At 38.7% G+C, this 19346-nt stretch overlaps 2 protein-coding genes across 6 annotated transcripts in view; one reads left to right on the top strand and one right to left on the bottom strand.

The window, feature by feature from the left end:
* Positions 1–61: 61 nt before the first annotated feature.
* Positions 62–7771, bottom strand: Gng5 (G protein subunit gamma 5). Its single transcript, XM_042677115.1, has 3 exons — positions 7595–7771; positions 3872–4016; positions 62–286 (listed from the first exon to the last, which is right to left on the bottom strand). The coding sequence occupies exons 1-2, from the start codon at positions 7673–7675 to the stop codon at positions 3891–3893; spliced, it is 207 nt and encodes a 68-aa protein (XP_042533049.1). The 5' UTR covers positions 7676–7771; the 3' UTR covers positions 62–286; positions 3872–3890.
* Positions 7772–7924: 153 nt separating this feature from the next.
* Spata1 (spermatogenesis associated 1) overlaps positions 7925–19346 on the top strand; it is a 69798-nt gene continuing 58376 nt past the window's right edge. For all 5 annotated transcript variants that reach the window (XM_042680404.1, XM_042680412.1, XM_042680389.1 and 2 more), the window contains exons 1-3: positions 7925–8012; positions 13636–13807; positions 18865–18971. In XM_042680404.1, the coding sequence (XP_042536338.1) occupies positions 13706–13807; positions 18865–18971 (209 nt within the window). In that variant the 5' untranslated portion in view covers positions 7925–8012; positions 13636–13705. The remainder of the gene's footprint in view (positions 8013–13635; positions 13808–18864; positions 18972–19346) is intronic.

The following is a 19346-nucleotide window of genomic DNA, read 5'->3' as shown; positions in this document are numbered from 1 at the left end:
GTGTATTTCATATCAGTGACAAAACAGAAAAGCTTTACATTAATATCAGTGACAAAACAGAAAACCTTTACATTAAGTATTTTATTGTATGCCATTGCCAGTGTATATAAAACAGTTAACTTTGTGAAATAGAAATTCATGAAAATTCAGAGAGGTAGATGTTAAGGACTGACATTAAGTAGAAGTTGGTATTTTATGGCACGTGTGTTACAGAGAAGGTTCTGTACAGGCTTCAACTTTCTCTCTCTTGAATATTCACTGGTTCATAGGAAATAGTCTGGAGATCCTGAAAGGGGAAATAAAGGTGAATTAGGGTAAAGTATCTGTATATACATCGGTTTATACATATACACACACACACACACAACACTCAATTACCTTTGTCCTTGTTTATGTATTTCACAGCTTCTTACAAATTGCTCATTCTCTGAACAGTTCTAACAGCGTAAGGTCCCTGACTGGACTATATTTCCGAAGTTTACAATAGTGTAAAAGCTATACACAATCATTAGAAACTACTTCAGACTTTGATTGTGATCTTTTCCTGGGTTAGAGATATTCGGTATGGTACTCTCCAGATAGCTGATGGCAGCAGCAAGCCACGGCTCCTAGTCAACACTAGTGGCTCATGCCTGAACACCTAGCCATTCAGGAGTCAGATCTGAGGACCATAGTTCAAAGCCAGCCCAGGCAGGAAAGTCTGTGAGACATCTCCAGTTACCCACCAGAAAACTGGAAGTGGAACTGCGGCTCAAAGCACTAGTCTTGAGCAAAACACTAGATAGTGAGTGCCCAGGCCCTGCCCTAAGTTCAAGCTCCACAACCAACCAAAAAAATAAAAGTGAAGGGGCAAACAACTAATATTCTACAGCATACTGAGAGCTAACAAGGTATTGTGTTTGTTAAGTTAGATATACTAAATGCACTCTCAACTTACAATGGGTTTATTGTTAAACAATCCTTTCCAAAGTCACTGATAAGATTCACCACCAAGGATTCACCTCAAAGTCAATTATCAATTATATCAAATCTGAGCTTGTTTCCTTATCTGAAATTTTTTTAAGCCTGTAAGACTGGATTCTGAAGAATGAGAAATAGGGTAGGAAAAGCCTGTTATGTGGTAGGGAGTAAATCTAATTATTTTTCCACTTTCATAAGCACTGTAAAGTACCTAGCATTATTTTTAATACTTAAAACTTACAAGTTGGGCTGGGAAGGTGGCTCAGTGGAAGAGTGCTTGCCTTGCATGCATGAGGCCCTGGGTTCAATTCCTCAGCATCACATAAGCAGAAAAAGCCAGAAGTGGTAGAGCACTAGCTAGCCTTGAGCTGAAGAGCTGAGGGACAACACCCAGGCCCAGAGTTCAGGCCCCATGACCAAAAAACAAACAAAACAAAACCATACAAGTTGATTTAGTAAGACTACTGCTAGAACACATTGTCATAATAAAGGAAAATAAAGAGTATCAAGAAAAATCTGAACATCTCTTTTTTAATTGTGAAAATACCATACAGAGGAGTTATAATTACATAGGCAAGATTGAACATCTCTTGAAAAATGGGCAAAAATATTTAGAACAGTTTGGCAATATTTAGGATATAATCACACATCTGTTTACCTAAACCTTTACACAGGAAATGTTTAAGGTTATTGACTGCAAGTAATGCTTCTAGAACATAAAAATATGAACAGCCTTAATGTAACTCAATAGTAAAGTGGATAAACTAACATTTGCACATATTAGTTTACATAACTGAATTATCTAATATTAACAAACATATCTTTTTTTTTGGGTCAGTCGTGGGGCCTGAACTCTGGGACTGGGCGCTGTCCCTCAGCTCTTCAGCTCAAGGCTAGCACTCTACCACTTGAGCCACAGGGCCACTTCCGGCTTTTTTCTTTTTGCTTATGTGGTGCTGAGGAATCGAACCCAAGGGCCTCATGCATGCAAGGCAAGTGCTCTACCACTGAGCCACCTTCCCAGCCCACAAACATGTCTTAAAAACAAATAGTTTTTAAAATACAGTACAGTACAAAGCAAAAGAAAACTAACACACACATAAACCCCAAACCCACATACTGACTATGGCAATAATTAGTAATGAAAAGATAAAAAAAGTATACTAATCAGTTTTATTTTGAAAAACAAAGTAAAGCATTTAAACTCAGAATAGCAGACTGTCTACCTTTGTATTTGAAAATTTGAAGCATTTTACCACAGATATTGAAGAAGTATAAACAAAATGTTATGGTGAAAAAGAAACATGATCGGCAAGAGTTCCAGCAAAGAAACCACTCATTCATGCTCCTGGTCATGGAAAATAATAAATTGACAGTGGTTTTAAAATATTATCAAACTTTTCAATGTCTATTCCTTGTATAACTTTACTTCTAGAAATTTAACTTAATAAGAGGCAAAGAATAAAGATGTTTTCTTCCCTGTAACCTCAGATTTGGAAACCTAAATATTAAATGATGAACAATTATAGTATGACTTATTTATAAAGAACATAGGGAAATTCATTAGTGATTTTTTTCTGGGGGAGAGGCAGTACTTAAGTTTCTTACTCAGGATCTTGGGTTTGCTCTACTAACACCACTACTTAAGCCACACCTCCACTGGCTTTTTTTTTGCTGGCTATTTTGGAGATAGATTCTGTCCAAGCTGGCTTGAAACTGCTGTATTCCGGATCTCAGCCTCATGAGTAGCTATAATTACAGGTGTGAACCTGATGCACAGTTTATTAGTGTTTTTAAAAGGCAGAATATAAAATTTCCCAATGATGTTTAATTTTTTAAAATAAAAATCCTTACCTGAGCACTGGTGGCTCATGCCTGCAATCCTAGCAACTCAGGAGGCTAAAATGCAAGGCAGAAAAGCCAATTAACCAGCAAAAAGCTGGGAGTAGAGGTGTGGTCCAGCCTTGAGCAAAAAAGCTAAGAGAAAGTGGGAGGTCCTGATTTCAACCCAAGTACCAGCACACACACAAAAATTTTTTTTCCTCTTTAGAGGAAAACTCTGTTAATGGACAAATTCTAGGTATGCTGATCAAGAAAAGTTCCTTTCCTGTACTACTTACTACTAAATTACTTATCATACCTAGGCCAGACACCAGTGGCTCACACCTGTAATCCTAGCTACTCAGGAGGCTGAGATCTGAGGATCACATTTCAAAGCCAGCCTGGGCAGGAAAGTCCATGAAACTCTTATCTCCAATAAACCATTAGAAAATGGAGTGGCGTTATGGCTCAGGTGGTAGAGTGCTTGCCTTGAGCTGAAGAGTGCAGACAGTGCCCAAGCCCAGAATTCAAGTCCCACGACCAACAAAAAAAAAAAAAACAGATCATACTCAGGATAAGACTAGGAATATCAGCATCTATACTTAAAATGAGAGGGCTTTTAAGAAATGCATGTTCCAGAGCCTCACCTCAGATCCTACTATATTGTAATATGCACTATAAGAAGTTAATTTGGAGATGCATTCAAATTCTTCAGAAGCAATGCTTGTACAGTCAGATATCCTTTCCTATTCCTAAATTGCTACAAATTGTATCCACAAAGTATGGCTGAGATACAGCTTCTATTATGAAATATGGGTTCTTATCCAAGTCGTATTTAAGATACTTGAGCAAAATATCATCAGGCCACTTAACCAAGTTTTATATAAAATGAAAAATAAGCCACATTGTAAAGTGAATACAACAGGTATCTGGCCAAAGCTATGAAAAAAAAAAATAACACATGGCTGATGACACAGTGGTTTCATAATAACTTAATGGAGCCAAACAAAATTATATGGTTAAGACTGAAAATGAAAACTTGACTGTTACTCCTACTATATGGGATTTTGTTTTATTTAAGACAACTTACCTTTGAAAGATTTACTAGACTACAAAAAGGAGCAGACTTTCTGGGGTCTGAAGGGATTTGTACTTGAAGACACTCCAGTCAGCAGTGGATCATGTTGAGCATTCTGCAGACAGAATTGTTTCAAGTCTGCAGCTGCCTGAGAAACCTATACATAAGAGAAGGGAAAGGAAATACCAGTTGGTAAAGTTTAATGGTTTCCCCAAGTACTTTCAAATAAGACTTGAGTTATAGTATGTTTTCTTTTCTCATTAGAAGCCATCATGTGATTCAGTACAAAGTACTATTACATTTATCTACACAGCACAGCAACATCTTGCTCAATAATAGGCTATTCAAGTACAATCTGTAGCATCTTGTTTTTTGATTTTTTTATCTTAAAGATGCTGTACCGAAGGGTTATAGTTACATCTTTTTTTTTTATCAAAAGCAGTACATGATAGTAGAAGTTAAGCAAAAAATGTTAAATTCCAGTAAACTTGCTTCAAAGTAATATTGTGATGTTGCTACTGTGAATAACTAATGTATTAGAATTCTTAACACTGAAATAATCCAATTATACTCTTTAAATTTATACAAACTCAAGCAGTCATTCACATAAACATCTATTATTTGTATACATTCTGGTTAGATTATGCAGGTTACAAGCAAGATAACCAGAAGACCATAGCAATGCCTTAAGCTCCTACGTAAATAGCAATGCATACATATGTGAACATCACTGAATCATAGTTAGGCAAGTACAGTTTCTGAAAGACAGTCTTGCTCACCCAGAAAGGGTCTTAAGATTTGCTACTTTCAAGAATGTGACATGCTACTCAGGAAGCCGAGATCTGAGGATCAAGATTCAAAGCCAGCCTAGGCAGGCAAGTCCTTGAGACTCTTATTTCCAATAAACCACTAGAAAACCGGAAGTAGTGCTGTGGCTTGAGCTGAAGAGCTGAGGGGCCCAGAGTTCAAGCTCCACAACCAACCAAAAAAAAAAAGAGAAAAGAATGTAACACAGAGTAGACAGTTGTCACTGTTTACAGTTTTGTAAACAGATGATGGTACTCTTAATACCAAAACAATGAATTCAGTGGTTTGATGTATACCATGAATGACTTAAAAATATACCAATGACATCAAATATCTTCATCATTTGGTTTAATATTAGCCATCCCTAAAAGAGAATCACCACATATTTACCAACCCCTGCCTACTATATGGACTTCTTACAAGAATATTGTCTATTAGTATTAGTTATTTTCCAGACTTAATAAAAGAATCTTGCCATCCTGAGATGAATGTAACTATATGTAACTCTTGAAACTATGTGTTCATACAGCAGTCAGTTTCCACAGGTTAGTTAACTGTGGAAGGTCCCTGTATTTCAACACTTGTACCCAGCAATTTTACAAACCTGGTATCTAAAAACAGGGCCTAGTGGGTAATACTAGTTTTCATGATGTTGCAGTATTTTGTTCATTTACATTAACTGGCAATTAAAAAATTGCCTGTTAATTTTTTCCTTAAAATGTAAGCAATGCCCAAATGGAATCATTTTTCACAGACTTCTCAAATACCATTATGTGCCAGCTATCCTTTTAGGCACTAAGAATAAGGTAAAATGACTGCTGCTTAGCAGCTGGCAGTGCCTGCAAGAAAAGCAATTAGTTAAATAATGACTGACTAGGTGGCAATGTTAGAGAAAATGTCCGAGTTGACATTTTTAATGTTTTGGTACTGGTACTGCGGCCTGGGTGCTATTCCTGAGCTTTTTTTGCTCAAGGATGACACTCTACTAGTTTATCGACAGCTCCATTTCTGGCTTTTTGCTGATTGATTGTAGATAAGTCTCACAGACTTTCCTGACTACTGGATTTGAATTGCAACCCGCAGACCTCAGCCTCCTGAGTAGCTAGGATTACAGGCATGAATCACCCAAACCATTTGAGTTGACATTTTTGCTGTGATCACAATGACCAACATCTAGGGAAATAACTACCACTGAAAAGCTGCAGGAAAACGGGACTCAAACAGGCTTAGCCACCATCCACAAGGTTGAATTTGTAACCTTGCACAGGTATTAATGACCCTTTTCACTTAACTGCCCTGGCCCATTTTTTAAAAATCAGCAGTACTCAAACATAGTATAAACATAAGTGTGTAAGAGTGTGCTAATTTAAAAATACCTCAAAAAGCAGCTAGCACAAAGGCGTAAGTGAAATGGTACCTAACCATATCATAAGTGTGTGCAGACAAAACTCATTTAAAAACCCAAGTGGGATATCCTGTCCCTCTTACCTCAGCCCTAACATCAGGCAAATTCAGAGCTCGAAAGGTCAGGTCACTTATGATCATTTTAACCATCCCAACCAGAAGCCTAGAGAAGAGAGCTGGAGAAGAAAACAGTGTTTTCAAGGTGAAGGAAATCTAATGAGTCTTAGGCTTCAACTCATTTTCTTTGGCAACCCAGGAAAGCTAAATACCACCATAATAATTGTAATCAGTGCTCTCATCATCATCCTAAACAGCCATTCTTTTTTTCCTCTCCTAGCTTACTTAAATCTACACTAGTGGCACTGTACGATAGAATAATGGTTAAGAAAAAGATTTCAAGTTGCACAGGTAAATCCAGCCAAGGCTGGACTTAGCCACTAGGATAAGGCAAGAATTTGTAGATTATAGAAATAGATTCCAAACCAAGACTGATAGGAATTTCCCTCTGGGACACAATTAAGTTGGCTAGGTCCTACACACTACTAGTTAAGGAAGCTAAATCGGAGTCGTTACTCCACAAAACATTTCAAGAATTGAGACTAACCTGGGGAAGATAAAATCAAAATCATCTTGGAGCATGGCTGCTTGTAGCAAAATTTGTGATTCACACTGTTTCCTTTCACTTGTAACCTGACCTATCGCATCAGAAAGAAGCCAATCCTAAATAGACTTTGCAAGGTAAATCCAATCACTTGGAAAGGCGCTTGACTGTCTGTCATATCAATACCCACAAATGGCTTTCCCCCCCAAAGTATCCCAAAGAAAGCGTAATCTTAACCAAACGCCAAAATGGGACCAAGACCGGCCAACCCCAATCACTTTCTCGAACGTGCGCGTCAGTAAATGGCCATCCTTGGGGTCAGTCGGAGCAAGCAGTGCCCAGCTAAGTATGAAAGGCAGGCTTTGTTCTAGGCGCACGGGGCACCGGAAGGACCCGCGGCTCCGGGACTTTCGGAAAAGGTGCTTCTCGACGGAGTAAGTTATCCCAGAATCGCAAGTCGGTGTTCCGGGGCGACGGGAACGGAAGAATCGAGTCGTGGGAGTAGGTTCGGGAACGATCGGGTGACACGGAGAAACACGTCGGTTCCGAATCGAAAGTTGGCGCTCACGCCGGGGGCAAGGGCTTGGGAAAGGTGCGGGCCGCGGGCGGGGCCCAAGGGGAAGGGCGTGACCCGCGCGCGGGCGGCGGGGCCGCGCCTGCCGAGCCGGGCCGAGGGAGCGGCCCGGGCCACGGGAGCGGGCCGCGGCTCAGCCCCGACGCCGGCCCGCCCAGGAAAGCCGGGGCGGGGGGACGGAAGGGCGATGGCGCCCCCCCCCCCCAGCCGCGGCGCCGTCCCGCGCGACAGTGATTCCAAAGCGGACGGCTCCGGGGCGGCGGCGGGCCTCGCGACGCGCGTCCTCCAGAAAAGCCAGGGCCGCCACGGGCCGCCGGACGGGTCCCGCCGACTCCCCCGGCCCCCTCACCTTCACGCGGTTGAGCCCGGCCTCCATCCGGAGCTGCTGAACCACCTTCTTCATCGCGGCGACGCTGGAGGACCCAGACATGGCGCACGGGAGCCGAGGCTGACGCGTCGGAGCGAGGGGCGGCGGAGCGGCGGGGCCAGACGAAGGGGCAGCGCGCGGCGGGGGCGGGGCTCCCAACTTTGTCTCTAAGTTTCCGGCCCGGTGTCTGGGACTCCACCCTGGGTGCGCATGCGCGCCGCTGCCGCCCCCGTCGGAGCGCGGGCCGGGGGAAGAGGAGGTTGAAGTGAAGGCGGGAGAGGGGCGGAGCCGTCGGTGGGGGCGGAGCCGTCGGTGAGCGCGGAGGCGGCGGCAGAGGCAGTGGGCGTGTGCGGCCGCTCGCCGGTCCTCTCTGTCCTGGTGAGATGCTGGTTTGGGAGAGGTAAGGAAGGAGTCTGGCGTCGCCCGCCCACCCTCCGAGCGGGGCTTTGAAGGAAGACCTCGAAAGGAAATGAGATGCCCGAGGGAGTCGGGCCCCGGGGGCCGAGGGGTGGGGCGGCGGCGGGACGGGCGGCCGGACGGGGAGGGCCGGGTCTGGTGAGTCACCCGCCCCCTGGAGGTTGGGACCAACCGGCGTCCTCCGGTGCGGGGCGCGGAGTGGAGGTAACGGCCCGGCGGGAGCGGGCCCGCGGGGCCGGCGAGGTCGCCTCGGGCCTCCCGGAGACGCCGTGCGGGAGTCGGTGTTGGCCGGCGGGGGCACCGCGTCCTGTGCGGGAGGAGCCCTCGCCGTACTTGTGTAAATGAAACCTTGTGTGTGTGTGTGTGTGTGTGTGTGTGTGTGTCGGGCCCGTTGATTCCTGCGCTGGGGCGGTAGTGATTGTTTTGGAAGCCCGAAGCGGGTGTTGAGGAGAGCTAGGCTCTGGGATGTGATCCGGAGTAATGGAGGCCCAGCCAGTGTGTCTTTGACCCGCAGACACGCACCTATACACAGTGCTGAAGTTTCCCGTGGCTGTTAGGGGAGTCCCGCCTCCCGATACCTTGGAGTTGTCCATGAGCTTGAATCATTTCATCGTAAATCATTTCAAGAAACAAATGCATTATAAGAGGTTTGTGCAGTGGGAAAATCCCTCGATTTGCCCTGGACCGGCAAATCCCATTTACAGAACCGTTTCTATGAGCTTACAAAAAAAAAAAGGTGAACTTTAGTCATTCATCAGGTGGTTATAACGACTGGGATGAGAAAGCAGGGATTGAATTCTGGTCCTACTAATTCCTTGAATAACCTTGAACACGCCTTTTAAAACTGTTAAACGTCTGCTTCTTCATTTCAAAATAAAATTTCAAAAACTTCCTGAAATTGTTTTCGAGATGAAATTCTGAGCGTAAAGAATATGAAAGAAAGCTCAATAAATATTTTTTTGTTTCCCCAGTAGTAATTTGAACTGTTTCCTCTGTCAGTGCTTTGACTATTTAAAATATGCTAAAATCTTGCTCATAATTTATATATTTGTAATTTTAAACACAAGTAGCTTTAGTAAAAGATTATCTATTTTATAGTAGTTGTAGAATATACCTATAAACTCCTCAGGTATTAACTGGGAATATCAAGGCTAGAAAGGAGTTAAAGGAATACATGGCCCAACCCTTTACCTCCTCCTTTTGTGAGGAAAAGTATTGTTTTAAAGTTTTGTATTAGTTTTAAATAGTCTCAAAAATTGTTTTTATTTTTAAGTTTTATGGAATATATTGCTATCTTCAACACCAAATATTTTCATTTTTGTAACTGTGTGTCTTATAAAGGATGTGTCTTGGGGTAAGAAAAAAAAGAAAATCTACAATATGGGAGATAAATCTGCCAGTTATAAAATGAATAACAATAATTTTGGAATCATACCCAAAATACACAAGAATCGCAGAACAACGGTCAGTTGACAAATTGGACAGTCTTAGAAAAAGAAATACACATGGCTAATAAATACATGAAGACATGCTAAATAAATAAAACAGAGCTCCTTTAATTTCAGTTGCATCTGAAATGCTTAGTAACAAATGTAGTTCATGAATTACATATTTCCTAAATAAGCAAGTTTGGTTCTTTGACTTTCCACAATCTAAAATATTCCAAAGGTCTTATCAGAGTTCAGACCTTAAAGGAGTTAAAGACCTATAGGCCATGCTATAAAGACAATTTGACACCAAGAGGATGTAAAATAACGGATAGCAAGAAAGAAATGTCATTATGTTTTGTCAGTTTAAATTTAAAATTTTCCTGAGATCTTCACCTTATTCAATTAGTACTCTGCTTTGTTAGTTCATAAGGTCTATGTTAGTATTTTAATTCAGAATGTATATGCCTTACTTTGTCATTTAACTAAAAACGAAATCTGTAGGATAAAATTTAAAACAGAACTTCATGTTAATAACTCCTCTCTCAAATAGTGAAGTTATATTTTTTTTCTTTTCGGGTCCGGTCGTGGGCCTGAACTCTGTGCCTGGGCGCTGTCCCTCAGCAGTTCAGCTCAAGGCTAGCGCTCTACCACCTGAGCCACAGTGCCACTTCCAGCTTTTTTTTTCTTTTTGCTTATGTGGTGCTGAGGAATCGAGCCCAGGGCCTCATTCATGCAAGGCAAGCGCTCTACCACTGAGCCACCTTCCCAGCCCTTTTATAGTTGCTAAGGAAATTGAGGTTTGAAGAGAATGAATGACTTGCTTATGTCTATCACCTAGTTTTGGCAGAAGAGAAACTAAATTAATACTTACATCTCTTTTATTCTATTACATACACACTATGTTCTTTCCATGACACTGATCATATAACATAATAATAGTTTCCACATGTGAATGTAGAACTAGAAGGAAATCCAATTTGATGATACTGCAAAAAGTCTTAAGATATGCAACAATAGTATAGGTCATATGACTTCATTGCATTTTTAGCTCAATAACCTATTTTTAGGCAATAAGGTATCATTAAATATCCTTACTCTAAAATATTATTCGTTTATTATTTTAGTTCCCCAAAGGCCCATATACTAAAGACATGGTTAGCAGCCTATGATGATATTTGAAGGTGGTAAAATCTGTAGGCAGGGGGCCTAGAAGAGTGACCTCAAAGAGGATATTATAAACCTAGTACTTTGTCTTTCACTTCCTACCTCCTCTGGCTTGCACTACTGTCAAGGAATACTGTGCTGCCACTGGCCCAACACAACAGCCTAAGTAACTATAGATGGAAACCTTTGATATTGAACCAAAATAAATCTTATAAGTTGATTATCTCAGATATCTTGTCTTAATCAGAGAAAGCAGATTAACTCAGCTCAGTACTTATAACTCTTACAATCCCTTCCAAAAGGCTTCTCAAAAATTGAAGAGGTAAAAATGAAGAGGTAAAAGTCAGTCACCAAACATGCTTCAAAAACTATTCCTTCATAAGGAAATATGTTCTGTTTCAAGCAATAGAAGAATAAGATTAGGTTGGTTTTCTGTGTTCAAATGTATCCCTGAAGCTGATTTTCTTTCTTTTTGTTGGTCACAGGGATTGAACTCAGGGCCTGTCCCAGAGCTCTTTTTGCTCAAGGCTAACACTCTACCACTCTGAGCCCCAGCACTACTTCCTGAAGCTGATTTTCAGTCTTAAGCTTTTTCCATTTTTGGAATACAGGCTTTGAGATACTCTTTTTTAAATTTAATTTTATTTTGTTGTAAAGGTAATGTATAGAGGAGTTACAGCTATATAAGTAAGGTAATGAGTACATTTCTTGTCGAATATTGTAAGCTACCCTACCCCCCAGACATGCTTGTAACTAGGCATTCAAATACCTTTTAGGAAGCAGAGCATTATTGTAATGTGTGTCTGGGATTTCCTCAGGATATATTAAGACACTTTAGATGAAAGAGGGTCTCACAGCATAAAACAGGCTTTATGCAGAGCAAGATACTTCTGTCCTTTTAAAAACATAATTTTTTGTACTTAGGTGAACAGAAATTTGCTGAAAATATTCTCTTAATATTTTAGAATTATGAAAAACATTCTTAGTCAAAAGGTCTTGATGGCATATACCAAAAAATTCTAGTTCCTTTCTAACATAAATTCTAATTTTATACCTTTGTGTTATTCTCTTTCTTTCTTTTTCTTCCTCTGGGGCCTGAACTCTGGGCCTGGGCACTGCCCCTCAGCTCTTCAGCTCAAGGCTAGCGCTCTACCACTTGAGCCACAGCGCCACTTCCAGCTTTTTTCTTTTTGCTTATGTGGTGCTGAGGAATCGAACCCAGGGCCTCATGAATGCAAGGCAAGTACTCTACCACTGAGCCACCTTCCCAGCACCTTTGTGTTATTCTCTATGAGACCCCCTTTTATCTAAAATTCCTGAGAAAATCATAAGTCCACCATGCCATTTTTGTCTACAATGAGACTTGTTTCAAGACAAATATGCCATTTTTGTTCACACTGGTATTTATATGAAAAATAGGCTTATTTCTTCAATTGGTCTACAAGTCTTAAGACCCAAATATATGCAGGCTCTGCAGTGCCTGCAGGCATTTAAGGCAGTTCACCTAAAACCACCCTTTTCATGAATTAGAACTTTACTCATAGGTTAACCATGAACTTGACAAAACAAATCTTTCAAGGCATAAGTAACCATTTATGGGATCAGACCCCTTTGATGATTTAAGAATCAGGATTATGAGCTAGGATGTAGCTCAGTAGCAAAGTGCTTCACAAGCAAATACAACTGTCTGGGTTCGATCCCTAGTTCCAAAAACAAAAAAAAATACAGTTAAAAAATCAGGATTATGTCAAGATCTACTCCTATCATCTGGTATCAAGTCGACTGTATTCTAATTTCTTTTTTTCTATAATAAATAAATAAATAAAGACTATCCTTATCACTACTTTTCCATTCCCTGGCCAATCAAGCAATCAAAAATTATAGAGCTGTAAAACATCAAGGTGGTTTTCTTGACAAAGCAATTGAATCAGTGACTTTTTAGGGTACATAGGACTAGAAATCTGCTTTTCTGGTTCCCAAACCATATGATTAATATATATGAGATTCTGCTATATTTGTAGGCTTAAATACAATGTCAGGTTCCCAGTTGAAATAATTATTTGGGATTTCAAAAGTTCATTAACCATCTCTTTGTATGCTCTATTATCAAATAAGGCAGGAACAAAATTAACAGAATTTTTATTTCTAGGAAAAAACAGAATATCAAATATTCTTTTTCCTTTTGGTTGCTGGTACTAGGGCTTGAACTCAGGGCCTGGGTGATGTCCTTCAGCTTGTTTCCTCAGGCTAGTGCCACATGAGCCACATCTCTACTTTGGCTTTTTGATGGTTAATTGGAGATGAGTCTCACAGACTTTCCTACAAGACTGGCTTTGAATCACAAAGCTCAGATCTCAGCTTTCTGAATAGTTGGAATACAAGCATGAGCCGTTGGTGCTTAGCTCAAAATATTCTTAAATTGATAGTTAGCTTTGCTACTGACCCTCAAACATCTTCACAAACCCATAGTTCATTATGATAAGCAAATGTGGCCTTGGAATCTGTGGTAGTTGATTTTTTAGCATCAACTTAATTGGATTGAGAAGCACCTAGGAAATTAGATTAGGCACACCTATGGATATATCTGTGAGAATGTCTCCAGGGAACTTTAAGGGGGGCATGGGAGCTCTTAATGTGGGTGGTCCCTTCCCACAGGCTGGTGATGTAGCTTACTGAATAGTGTAGCTTATAACAGCACAGTCCACTAGAATATCAGCTATATACTCTTATAACTGAGTGTTATGGCCACTATTGTTCCCCAGCATTACAAGGATTATTAAATCACATATTTATAGTCCTGGAAAAGTGAAAGTGAAGTCTGGTTTTGCTTTTACACTTATCATAAGTTGAGGATTACTTGTTTAGGATTTATGTTCATTTTATTTCAATCACCAGCCTCCTCACCCGAGTTAATTCTTTTATTTCATTATTGTAAGATTCTATACATTCCGAAGTTTTTGTTCTGAGTCTTTTTAAAAATTTTATATGTTTCTTTTCTTGAACAAATTACAGGTCAAAAATAAGGAGAATGCTATCTTAAGTAAAAAAAAAAAATCTATTACATTTGTTTAATACCACTTAAATGAAGAGAGAGAAAAAAACAACCAAAATTTCAATTGGTAATTATTCCATTCAGACACTGGAGACAATGTTACTCAATCCAAGTCGACCTTCCTCATCAGAGGTAAGAAAAAAATATTTTACTAGTTTTGAAAAGTTTTAATAAAGTGGTTTAATATAACACTGTGTGTATAGTGTTAGATGTTGGTCCCATCATTCTCTTCACCTTCTCTATCCTATCACCTGACTCCTTGTATCTCTAGCACTCTTTCTTTGCTACTATATTGAGACTGCCAGTAAACTGATCTTGTCACTTAAAAAAAAAAAAACTATCAACTGACTTTTCCCTCTTGACTTAGGTTAAATCAATATTCCTTTGCTCTTATTCTCATTGCTTCATTGTACCCCTCTTTAAAACAGCAACCTTGGTTAATTCATTCTTCCTCCTCTTCTGCTCTCCTGAGCAGCTGAATGTGGCTGGAGAAAAAGACATCAGCATAAGGACTTTCTTTAAATTCATCATTATTCTCAAGCAAAATCTTTGTTAGGCAGTCATATTAATTGTCACCTTTGCATATTCTTCCCCTTTCCAACACAAATATTTTATACCTTGTCACACTCCAAATATCTTTTCCCAATTCTGTCTTAAACTAGTTCCAATCAAGCTTTCATATTTCATAAAACTGCTGTTCTTAAACTCACCTCTTCATTACTCTGTTAGTTAATTCTTTCCCTAACTATACTTGAGATATCTGTTCACCACAGTTGATACAGTCAACTTTTTTTCTTGATATAATTCTTTCACTTTGCAAATTGACTTGGATTTCTTTGTACATCCACTCTCAGTCTTTTTTTGCTGAATTGTTATCTTCCTAATTTCCCCTCCCTCTCTTTTATTGGTTGTGGGGCCTGAACTCTGTGTCTGGGTGCTGTTCCTCATAAGGCAAGCGCTCTACCACTTGGGCCACAACACCACTTCTGGCTTCTTCTGCATAAGCAGGTGCTGAGGAATTGAACCCAGGCCCTCATGCACGCAAGACAAGCACTCTACCACTGAGCCACCTTCCCAGCCCTCATCTTCCTGATCACTTTATATTGTATTATCTCAGGATTCAGCTTTTTTTCTCTCTTTACTCATTCCTCAGGGATCTTCTAATAGATCCAGTCTAATAGATCTAAATACCAACTTTATGGTATTTCCACACTTTTATTCCAATCTCAGTCCTTTTTTCCAAACTCCAGATTCATATGTATATATCTATATACGTATATATCTACATATATACATTTATATCTATATTTTGTCAACTGATATTTGACATCTCCATTTAGATGATCAATAAACTTCTCAAACTTAATATGAAATTGGGTTTTTCCCCTTTTCCAGAAAAGCTGTGGCTGTGATTTTTCCAGTTTCAGACAATGATAAATCTATCTTAAAGGTCAGATGCTTTAGAGTCAAGCTTGATTTTATTTTTTGTGAGTATGCTGGTCCTTAGGGCCTGGTCGCTGTCCCTGAGAACCTTTGTTCAAGGCTACTGCTGTACCACTTGAACCACAGCTCCACTTCCAACTTTCGTGGTGCTTAATCGGAGATAAGACTCTTACAGACTTTCTGCCTAGGCTGATTTCAAACCTTGATCCTCGGGTCTCATCCTCCTGAATAACTAGGATTATAGGCATGAACCACCAACACCTGGCTCATACTTGGATTATTTTTTGTATACTTGAGTCTTCTTATAAACTTCACTTCCAATACATTGACTGTAGTTTTAGCATACAAAATAATGACTACTTCATATCATATCTACTATAGTCCACTGGTCTGAATCATTATCTCATACTTCAGTTATTCCAAAGCTTCATAGAAGTTTTTCTTTTCTGCTTTTTATAGTCTTTTCTTACAAGAGATATTTTGGTTCACATGTACATATGTGAAAGCTATATAAACATATTCGTGTATGCATACATATATCTATGTACATTATTATGTATATCTATGTGCATAGAACACAAGTCTAACTAAGGGACTCAGGAAAGGGAAGGCAAAAGGAAACAGGAAGATAGAAGACAAATAATTGTGAGATATACACAACCATATATGAAAAACTGCATAAAGACCCTCAATTAAAGCTATTGATCATTGGGAAGATGGGAGAGAAGGAATGTGACAGGTTTTGTTGCGGGCATGGATACTAGCAAGAGGGTGAAAAAGGATGAATTATCATTTAAATAGATGATCAGTATATGAAAATAAAACAAACCTGTTGAGATAGTTTTAGGAAGGAAGAGCAGATAAGAGAATAAAAAGGGGAGATTGATTGGATTACATTATATACATTCATGGAAATGTCCCAATGAACTCCCCTCTTGTATGATATATACTAATAAAAACATTTAAAAATTGTAATGATGTTAGAAAAATCCTTTTTTTTAGAAGATGCATGTCAAAGTATTTGAATGTTCCACCAAGAAAGAGAAAGTAAACATGACAAATTGTCAACTTCTGAATTTAAACTGTAAATATTTGGGCATTCATAGTATTTTTATTTGTATACATAAATATAAAGATATATAGAAAGAGAATTTTCCATATGAAACAGAAATGTAAGATTTTTGTCATACTTTTATTAAAACCCTGCACTTGCTTCCAGTCATACAAGATGAAAACTTTATTATGACTTGGAGGCCCTACCTAATTTGTGCTCCCTTTTTCTCCTTTTTCCTGGCTTTATCTCCTACTATTCTCTCCCTAACTTGTTCTGCTGGTCATACTGGCATGTATCCACATAAGGCTGTTCTTTAGCCTTTCACGGACTCTTTCTCTCTAGTCCTCACTTAGCTTACTTTAATCTTTTAAGTCTTTACTCAGATTTTACCTCTTTTCTGAAACCAACACAATTATTCAATTTAAAATTGAAAACTTCTACATCCCTCCTCCATCCTGTATCATCTCAATTTTTCTTACTTTTTTTTTTTTTTAAGGAAGCTACTAGTCCTGGGGTTTGAACTTATGGCCTGGGTCCTATCTCTGAGCTTTTCAGCTCAAGGCTAGTGCTGTAACACTTGAGCCACAGCTTTATTTACAGCTTTTTTGTGGTTAAAGAGTCTTAATTGACTTTCCTGCCCCAGATCGGCTTTGAATTGTGATCCTCAAATCTCAGCCTCCTGTGTAGCTAGAATTAGAGGTGTGAGCTACTTATGCTCAACTTCTTACTCTGTTTGTAATCTTTTTTCAAGTGATTACCATGTTCACCACTTTCTAATATGCTATCTAACTTGTTAGTGTTTTTTATACTTACTGGTTTTTGTCTATAACCCTCATGAAGTCAGCAATAGTCTGAGGCAAATTAAGGTGCTTACTGTTGGTGTAAAATTAAAGTGGGCATCAAAAATTCAGCAAATAATCAAGAAAATATTTTATGTAACACTTTTATGAATACATATATGACAGAAAATCCATAATAATATCAATATTTTAAGTAGAAACAATTCAACAGTGCCTTGTTTAGCCATTTTGACACCTAAAAGAAAAATGTGTGTGTATCTGTGTATGTGCATTTATGTTTAATATAGTATATGTAGTGTTAATGAAAATATTACTCATGACTTTTTTCATTACCTTTTAATATATTGTACATTGTTTTGGCAGAAATATTATTCATGAGTTTTTCTTCCATTAAAGTCAAGAATATAAGATTAAATTAGAGGTTGAATATTTAATAGAATAGAAAATTTTAGTTTCAAATTTATTTAGTAGAATATTCAACCTTAAATTTGAAACTAAAATTTTCAGTATTTTCTTACTATCTTACTACTTTGAAATGAAACATTGAAAACACAAACTTTCAGAAACATGTGTACAATGTTTAGTTCAAGAAATATTTCCCTGGGGCTGGGAAGGTGGCTCAGTGGTAGAGCGCTTGCCTTGCATGCTCGAGGCCCTGGGTTCAATTCCTCAGTACCACATAAGCAAAAAGAAAAAAGCCAGAAGTGGCGCTGTGGCTCAAGTGGTAGAGCGCTAGCCTTGAGCTGAAGAGCTGAGGGACAGCACCCAGGCCCAGAGTTCAGGCCCCACGACCGGACCCCCCCCCCCCAAAAAAAGAACTTTTTCCCTAAGTAATGTACTAATACACTTACATAAAGGCACATTTCTTTTTCTTTCTTCCTTTTGGAGGTACTTTGGTTTAAAATAGACCCTTTACTATTTGAGACATGCCTCAACCCTCAAATTTGTTAATATGATTTACTTAATAGTAAAGAACGAATCTTTTAAGTGTTCTGTTATTCAAAATGTAGCATATGACAAGTATTCAATTTACTGGTTAATATTTTATCATCAAAGTAATTTACTTGGCATAAAACAAGCAAAACTAGCAGTTCAAGAACCAGCCTCATCTCATAAAATTACTAATTCTAATAATAGTGGGTCCTATTGAATCTTCTTAAGTTTTCTCAGATACTTAATGTTTCACGTACAGTATAATCATTTAATTCTTTCTAGTTTTAAGGACAGTGAATATCAGTCTTCCTCCAACTAACTAAAAGATGAGGTTTGATTTGCCATAATTATTTCTGTCATGACCACCTAAATAAATAGGAGTATACAGTTATTACAAAACATTAAATAAAAGTAGGTGTTTTTTTTAAAAAAAAACAAAAAACAACAAGACAATATATGCTAGCAGATGTGCCCTATTAACAACAATAAGTGCTTCCTGAAATTCTGGGGCACAAACAGTCTTCCCAAACAGTTTTGCAATTTCTGGGAGCCTGCATCACTCACAACTCTAGTGGAGAGACACTATACAAAGAGTAGGATTCCACAAGACCATGCAAATGGAATTAAGAATGTTGAGGGGGAGGGGGAAGAAGGTTGGTAAGAAGAAAACTGGCCTTTTCCGTGTAGTATTTCTACTAGAGGCTACAGAAAGAACACCACTTGTCAAAGGTGTGGGATGATGTAGGATCCACACTTTATCTATGTCATGATTTCCAAGAGAACTGTACCCAAGTGCCCAAAACTAACAACAGATTTGGAGGACTTCATTTTCTTTTTTTGTTTGTTTAAGGGGAGGCATATGATTCCTATTTAGTTCAATTGTGTTTAGTAAATTTAAATTTCTATTGGACATTTTATTTCATTGTAGAAATATTTTAACTAATGTTCTTTTCATTTAGTTGGTGGAACTTCATGTTTTTTATGTCCCTGAAGGATCATGGAACTATAACTTAAATACTGTTTCACTGGAGGTTATTAATGAATTTGTTTCTGCTGGATTTATAAGGTAAATATTTTGTGGCCATGTAATAAGATACCTAATGTTTTTTTTTTCTGAAAAGAAGTATGTTATCTGGCAATTATAAATAAAAATTTTCAAAAATTATTAAAAGTATAAGTGAAAAATGTTTTTCCATGTGATAGATCCATACTTAATTTAATACATACTAGAAGTAAATAGCATTATGTAACAGTTAAGCCAAACATTGTGGTAGGAACAGTTGTCACTTAGTTATAATACCATCACCTAGAAAATAGTGTATAGCTTAACTGTATATTACTAATTTTATACACTAAAGGATTGTAGAGAAGTTAGCTGGGCATAGTGGTGCACTCCCAGCACTAGGGAAACTGAGAGGCAGGAAGATCATGAGTTTGAGGC

This window comes from Dipodomys spectabilis, unplaced genomic scaffold (genome assembly GCF_019054845.1).
Source record: "Dipodomys spectabilis isolate Male_0828 unplaced genomic scaffold, ASM1905484v1 ptg000002l, whole genome shotgun sequence".
Lineage (NCBI taxonomy): Eukaryota > Metazoa > Chordata > Mammalia > Rodentia > Heteromyidae > Dipodomys > Dipodomys spectabilis.
This window is presented reverse-complemented; position numbering and strand designations above follow the sequence as displayed.